This window comes from Macrosteles quadrilineatus, unplaced genomic scaffold (genome assembly GCF_028750875.1).
Source record: "Macrosteles quadrilineatus isolate MER2022 unplaced genomic scaffold, UCM_ALF_1.0 Scaffold_3__2_contigs__length_128488019, whole genome shotgun sequence".
Classification (NCBI taxonomy): Eukaryota; Metazoa; Arthropoda; class Insecta; order Hemiptera; family Cicadellidae; genus Macrosteles; species Macrosteles quadrilineatus.
Window position 1 is genome coordinate 40,556,748 of NW_026542596.1, and position 8,479 is coordinate 40,565,226.

Sequence of the window (8,479 nt, forward strand, 5' to 3'; positions counted from 1 at the left end):
CTGTTGTACTGTTGTATTTGTCACTTCACATTAAATGTTATATTAAAAGTTCACTTCTGTGTAAAAATAGGTTATGTTTCTTCACCAATTTATTTGTTTTATGGTAACTGTAGGAAAAGTATAATGTGCAACTCGAGTTCAAAGTACAATTGCCTCACTCGAGAAACCATTCCTCACTCGCCTACGGCTCGTGAGTAAGGATTTCTCTCGAGTGAGTCAATTGCTCACTTTTCTCACTAGTTGCACGAATAACTATTACGGACCCAACTTTCCGACATTTTCTGTAAAATTGACTGTTTGAGCTCAATGGTATCAATCCATAGACATGGTTGATTCTCGAAAACCCACATGGAGTTCGGGAAAGTTGAGGACATGACCTGGCAGGTTTTTGCCACCTGGCGTCATATCTTCACCAAATTACACTGGCCATTCAGGATGTTCTTTACTGTAAATCCTTGAAAACCTATGTTTGAATTCTGCTAACTGGACTGTTTGTGCCACGGCAGACACCAGACAGTAGGTCGTGTTGATAAGAGAACAGTTACAGTGACAGTGACAGAGAACAGTTCCACTATCAGTGTCGTCGCGGGGTTATCAAGAAGGCTGACACCAGACACTATCCATCAGCTAGGATCATTGGCAGCTTCCGTGTCGCATCTCAGTAGAAAACACGTTCAATGCGGTTGAATTTAAAAGTAGGGTGTCGAGAAAATATTCCAGGGTTGTGAATATTTTGCTTGTTGGGTTTGTTTGTTTGTGTTTTTTTTTTTGCGAAGCAATCTCGACACCTTGAATAATATGGATGTAGCAAAGGCAAGCCAATGTAAGCAGGTAAGCTATCCAATGGGGCGAAGAGGTACCTCGTACAGTACCATGATCTGATAAAAGATCCTCCTTAGAAACAAGTTACAAACGTGAGAAAACGTAGAGTTGTTTAAAATACAGTACAGTATTTTTTCAAAATAATTTTAGCATATTTTTTGGTCTCTATTATCGTTATGCATTTTTTTAAAGATGTCGACACAAGCATTTTACAAAACTTAAGGGAAAAATCAAACGTAATACGAGCAAGGTTAGTTTATAGGCTTTTTTTGCAAGATGCATCTCAAAATCGCAATCCCGAGAAAGGACTGTTCTGAAACTTTGACAGTAATGTTTAGGAGGCTTGGAGCTAAGTATGTCGATTGGTTAAAGTCACTACAGTACCTGAGGACAACTCGTATTTTTCTAGAAAACAGATTAAGCTGAGTTTTAAGATTTGGGTTGTAATGACTGTTTACTGAACAAAAATAATCTATCTATCTATATATTAATAGGCAAGCATGTTTCTTTAAAACCTTTTTTCTCAGCTCATGTGCATCGTAGGGAAAATCTACGCATACCGTTAGAAAGCTATTTTCCTGTAGGTGTGCAGAATCCCTTTATAAATTTAAATAGGCTCAAAGATAAGCGCAAAAAATGAGTTTAAAAATTTGAAAAAAATTACATGGATCTTATGCGTTGCCATGCTGGTGACGAAATAACAACGAAATATAAACAGAAAATCAAAACGAATGGAAGAAACTCCAATCACATGTTTTATTTACAGTGTGGGGTGAAACATTAACATAAGTGAGTAGGCCTTCATTACATATTTTTGGTCGAGTTTCGACCACTGGACATTACTCGTACTTATTTAATAAGCAAACAGATTTTTTGTGACAATTACTCCTCCGAAACTACTGAACCGATTGTCATGTTTTTGGTGTCATTGGAAAGAGCGTAACGTGAAGTTGTGCAGGAAACTTTCTGTTTAGGGAAATAATGAGAGAGTGAGGCCATGGAGCCCTTTAAAGTTTCGTATTTCTCCATAAGATTAACATTGGAAACAACAATTGTTATGAAACTCCAGCTGTTGTCAGAAATCAAAAGTGAGAAGAAGAGCATTTTTATGTTAATTGTAAACAGTCAATAAGTTTGCTAATTTAACAGTTTGCTGCAAACTTGCTGACTTGGTTGAAATTCGTTTTAAAATAACGCCTGTAATACTCAGCAATTGCTCGATTTCGAGCAACTGGGACACTAGTTATTTTTTAATCACATCAAGTTGAATAGCCCCATGACCATGGCGACGTAATGCTGGCAGTGGTAACTTTTATGGAAATAGTGTTAAGGTGCGACGTTGATAATGTAAAAAGGAATGTCTCAGTCCTTAAGCATTTGGATTTCAATAGAATCTATACAATAATCACCAAAAGTCACATGTTTTATTTTGTTAAAACTAATCTATGGGATTTTAAAATCTTTATGACCATGAAACTACATCAATCACATTAAAACAGCCCAAGTTGTATAAATGCCCCCTAGTAGTTCCTGGTTGAACCGTTGTTCAGTGTACAGTAGGTCGTTGTAGTCACAGTCACATATTTGCATGACACTCTGTCACCACAAACAACAGCTAATGGGCCACTTGTTCTTTATATCCACCGCTGGAACCGGGAAGTGGATGCGGTTCCGTCCTGTGTGGAAGGTCATTACGAGGTACTGTGTGGAACCATAGACTAACCAACACAAGTTGGTACTTTGGGAATATTTGGGTAACTTACAAAGATGTCCTTTGAGGAACTTAAGGTGTGAAGAAAACTTGAAGGCTATAATGAGGTACTGTGTGGAACTCTGGTGCTATTGTTGGGTTCCGTAGAATATTTGGGTGCAATGATGTCCTTTGAGGAACTTAACTTGAGATGTGATGAAGGCTCTATTGAGGTACTGTGTGGAACCTCAATACTCTAATGAGGTACTATGTGAAACTCTGAAGCAGTCATAGGACTCTATAGAATGTTTGGGGTCCAATGATGTTCTTTGAGGAACTTAAGGTGTGAAAGGAACTTGAAGGCTCTAATGAGGTACTGTGTGAAACTCTGAAGCAGTCTCTGCAGAATATTTGGGGTGCAATTATGTTCTTTGAGGAACTTAGGGTGTGAAGGGAACTTTAAGAGGTACTCATGGGTCACTCGAGGCCCGAGGGTCATGAGGTACTCTATGTAACTCTAAATGCTGTAGTGAGGTTTTGTGTCTATATGTAATGCTACAATGATTTACTGTGAGAAGCTTTGGGGCTGTAATGAGACCATGACGTATGGGACTTAAAGACTTAAATGAGTTCCTCTCACCTCTGTGGAACTTAAAGGTTATAAACGGTCTTTGTGCAGGTTTTAAGGCTACAATGGGCTGATTAATGGAACTTAAGGCTATAATTAGGTCTTTATAGAGGGTTTAAATTGACAATGAGATAATTTGTCGAGCTTTAAGGCTATAATTAGGTCTTTATGGAGGGTTTAAATTGACTATGAGATAATTTGTGGAGCTTTAAGGCTATAATTAGGTTACTTGCGGAGATTAGAAGCAACAATGGGGTCCTGTTGTAGACGTTTCACGCTATACTCAGGTCATATGCTAAAAACTTCATGAGTAAAATGAATCATGTGTGTTGAAATTGTGAACAAGGCTAGACCATACGGACTTTGGTTTTGGTTAAAATATCAGGTAGATATTTTGGGATTTTTCGAATAGAATGGATTAGTAAAAACAAAGCAGGAATTTTGTCTAATTATTGATGCACCGTAATCCCGTTAATCAAAACTGCGAACGAGTTCTTCGGTGAACTAAAGGGTCGAAACTCTTAGTAAAAAAACATTTTTTTTCGCATATCCCAAAATTTACTTACTCATTTAATCATCCAAACTCATTGAAATCAGAAATTAAATTAACAAAATCTACTTCGCGGGTCATTATGGTAATACAAAAAATTAAGTGCTTACCACCTACAACACAGTTTCAAAAACTAAGAGGATAATTATAAAAAAGATGTAAGCTTGTGATAGGAATAGAACCAGAGACGGATAGAACGAGAGAAATAGCGACATGTGATGCGCACCTGTTGCTGAACAGCGCTGTCAAAATAATAAACGGTGTGTGTGTACAAACCTACAAACGCATCCAACACTTGCTAGCTTATGAACTCTACAGTAGGATGCATCAAAAGTAACATAACGCCTCTGCATTTTTTAAATGACGTTCTAATTTTTAGCGTAGATGATAATTTTTTCAGGATATGTTGGAGGGTTTTATCCATGGTTGGGATTATACTACGATAATCAAACATGAGGGAAGTTTAGTGGGTGCAAATTGAGTATATATGAATTGCTATTCAACTCCTATTGGTTACCGAGACATTCAAAGTGCTATAGTCTGTTTTATGGAACCTGTCTCCTGACCGAGGTCTACGCGAGACTCAACGATTGATTAAATTAGGCCTTACCACGAGTCGGTGAAAAATAAAAAGAGCAAATATCAGAGCAGGAACTATAACTATACGGATCACAAACACAAACAAATGACGTCACTGGATAGCTTCTCATGCCATGGAACTGTCAAAAACGTCCAAACCAGCTGTTATAGCTCCTAGTAGAGTCATTCGGGCCAGTGACGTCATTTGTTTATGTTTCTGAACCATACCGTTTAACTTCTAATTGTCGTGGTAAATAGATAAATCTCTTACGAGAGAAGAACTGAGTCTGTGTTGGATATCTCCTGACAAGTTAAATAGTTCTTGGACTCATACAAGAGATGTGAACAATACCATTGAATATATAACACTATAGACTGTAAGGCAAAGGTGGAGGCCTAGGCCAGCTCATCGTCAATGCCATAAACATATTCAATGGTACTTGTTTTCTCCTTTGTTATGTTAAGTGCGTCTTTGTTCTTTACAAATTTTACCTGCGTGTAATGTATTATCAATTTATTTGTCTACGTTTGAACTACGTGAGTGAGATAGGTATTTATCACGATGTGAATACTTCTTCCTCGAGATTGAAAAATGCATGACAATTTGCGACATATAACTTAATTTTGTGCATGAAAATAAACTGTACAGCACTGTTTTTAAATCTAGTTATTTTTATTTATTTTAAAGAGGTATTGCACAAGAATAATGTACGATTCTTTACACAAAGTTACTCATTCCATTTAATTTAAACATAACATATGTCACGTTTTGTGTTTATAGATAAAGTTTAAAACTTTGGGTTCAGAAAAGTCGTCCATACCATGAGAAGATAAATTAAGGACATTTTCAATTTAATTAAGAATAAAGATTGATTTTGTTTTTGCTTTAATGGGATGGTAATATTTTTTACAAAAGGTTGCAATTACGTCTTTTAATTCTCATGTTTTATATTTAAATAATCATTCTTGTCAGTTTTTTTATTTAAAAAATTTCAAACTGTTTTGTAATGACTAATCATACATTTATATACCATTGATAATATGAGATTCGACAAAGGAATCTCAATCAAAAGCTGTGTCTACTTTACAAAATATGACAAATATTTGTGTACTCCACTTTTAATATCTCGCGTCCAATACAGATGCAACAATGATTCATAAGAATGAACTCGATCACTAATTGCCTACTAGATCCGATATTGATTAGACTTACACTTAGTTTCTGTTTAAAAGATCTTTTCCACTGCCTCATCAACAATTACTTCTACTATGAATTTACCAAAGGCCTGAGGTTTCAATGTCATCATACAGTTTTAATCTTACTAAATTCAGATAAAAAATACGTAGCCCTACCTATATTTGTTCAATGATAAGTGATTGATTAAGTTGTCAGGTGATATCTATTATTAGTTCAATTAAATTTACTATTTTTACAATCGTTGTCAACTAGAACACAGCTCGTCATAATTTAGCACGTAAAGAGTATTGTTGACTGAATAATCAATCAGCTGTTTTAGTAACAAAGCTTTCAGTTCGTTTAACAATGACCCTTCATTCATTCCCTCCGAACTCACCTCTGGTGGGTTTTCGTTGTTGTTTAGATTCGGCGAATTTGCTCCGATTGATAAAAACTATTGCCACATCCTGAGAATCTTTAAAATGAACACTGATATACAAAGTAAACAGTTTCGTTTCGATTCCAAATTGACTAATGAATAAGTAAATTGAGAGCATGCTCATTTTTGAAGAAAAAAATAGTATCCACTTTTAATACATTTCAATGAAATGGCAACCATACAAAGTAGGTATTTATTTATTACATGCACGTTGATGCACGAGTTGACATTGATAATTTAATGTGACTTAATGTGAAATAGTAAATAGAAATATATAATGTATAATATTTTAAGCCAAGTATGAATGGAGATGAGTGTAGGAGTGGCACGATCATGGATGGCCTTTTGTTCGTTGACGTTAGTAGCTTATGTTGGGTACAGTGTATATGAGTATTTTTACACTAAAATTAGCTGAAAAATCGCCAAGACTGTACATATAAAATTACCATTTACTGGTGAATATAAATTAACAATTGTAAATATAAAAATGCATCAACACGATAAAAATATCGAAATACGTACCACTGTCACCACTATTACCACTAGTGATAGTGATAAGGGCAAATAGGTTGCTCTCTATTTGTCAGTTTGACTGAAGAAATAAAAACACTGAAAAAAACTGATTACAATCAATAATTATTGTCTACCGACTTAGTTCTTAGACTAGCTGGGGTGTGTTTTATACTTACAATCCTCTGTGTCTTATCCGGAGCGATCACCGTTATCTCCAGGAGTCTGCGGTCCCTCCTGACCACGAGGGAATCTCTGGAGCCAAAGTCCGACTTGAGCTTGGAGCCTATCAAGTTGGGCATCTTGGTGACCAAAGATAATCTCCGGGACAGCTTTCTGCCCAGCTTCCGAGTGGAGGACTTTGCCTCTGCCATCTCTGGACCCTCACTCAACCGCGCGCACACACGACACCGAACATAACAGGATCAACACCTGCAGGACACCCGCGTAATATCACTGGTACGCGCCGAGTAATCACCGCACCAAACACATGGTTTCACTGATAGGCTATCACACCGACTGACACAGTCACAGCGGTAGTTCGCCCGTCCGCCGCTGCACCGGGCAGCGCTAGCGCTCTCGACTGCAAAGCGCAAACGCTTTCCTTTCCGCGCCTCATTTTGTTAATTAAAGGAAACCGTCGGGTCTGCGCCGTGTGAACGACGGCAATAACGTTCACAGCTAATGAGCGCGGTGATGAAACAAGTTATGTTTACTGGGTAACAAGTATGCAATAACTATTTTACTTGGGGGTAAAGTTGTGCATATTTGTGACTAATATTTTGAATCGGATTACATTTTGTTTTACCGTTGCGCGTGTATAATCGACCAAGAGGATATCTGTAAAATATATACGTTTGATCCTGAGAAAAGTCAGTAGCTTTTTGATGGTTCGAAACTGGTCTCAGATGTTCTGGAACATTGGGCTTTGAAATGTTTATCCTTATGGCTAAAGAAACAGCTGATATTGGTCGAAAATCTGCACACATAATTTCACTTCATTCTAAATAACGGACACATTGGGGTTGAAAATGGCCGTGTCCACTAGTGGGGCCTTGCCGTGTCTGTCTAAACCATAACCATGTCCAAGGGTGAGGTTCGTAAGGTCCAAAGTTCACAAAGTCCAATGGTTAAAATATTAAAACAGAGCGTTTCACAAGGTCCAACGTTTAAAATATTAATAAATAGAGCGTTTCACAAGGTCCAAATTGCATAAGGTCCAAAACTATTCAATTATTCAATTATTTAAGATGGGGACGCCACTATGTGCGTATTTTAACCCAAATATGAGTGAAGGATGAGTGTAGGATGAGTGGCGCGATCTTGTAGTCTTGTTAGTGACTAAGGCCGACATGTTCCTTAGACACAGCTATGACATTCAATTAATCACCGTTTCACAATGTCCAAATTTCACAAAGTCCAATGTTAATATATAAAATAAACAGAGCGTTTCACAGGGTCAACGGTACAGTCTCGGCCAGAAGTCGCTGCAGAGGTTGCCGTGGTTCGGTGTTTAGGCACTACACGATCTAGTGTTGTTGCCGCGCGTCACAAAACATCATTGTGGGTCCGTAGATACGTTGTAAGGAGTGTAAAATAGTGGTATTTACCCCCTCCGCAGCAAACCTGCAGACTCATAGAATTTCCATTTCCCTTATTTGATTTACACTAGAATATCTCCTCAAAATGATCACATTTATTCCCGATTTAAATAGCATTAGTTTAACAAGTACCGTACTTAGGTTTGCTGCAACAGGGAGTAATCTGTAATCAGTAGTTTGAGCGCCGGCGGACGGAGCCTGCTATCTAACCGTGGCAACCACTTTAGAGACTTCTGGCCCAGACTGTACCACAGAATGAATGAATGAATGAATTATTGAATGAATGAATTCTTTATTATTTCAATACAGAACATCAGATTGAATGGTACATAAACGATTTATGAAATATGAATCCCCAAATGGGCTATATGCCTGTGGTTGGGGATTGAGTCAATCATCCGCACAAAAAACAATAATTATTTAGGCTACATTCAAAAAGGAAAATTTATATAAATATACATATTGTACACAGAATTTGTATAC

The 8,479-nt window shown here is 37.3% G+C and overlaps 1 protein-coding gene across 1 annotated transcript in view; it reads right to left on the reverse strand.

Annotated features, from left to right (window-relative positions):
- The window catches only part of LOC128988328 (rho GTPase-activating protein 20-like), a 247,851-nt gene extending 240,986 nt beyond the window's left edge, over positions 1-6,865 (reverse strand). Inside the window, exon 1 of the mRNA XM_054409512.1 lies at positions 6,575-6,865. Coding sequence (XP_054265487.1) covers positions 6,575-6,769 — 195 coding nt within the window. The 5' untranslated portion in view covers positions 6,770-6,865. The remainder of the gene's footprint in view (positions 1-6,574) is intronic.
- Between the last annotated feature and the right edge of the window lie 1,614 nt (positions 6,866-8,479).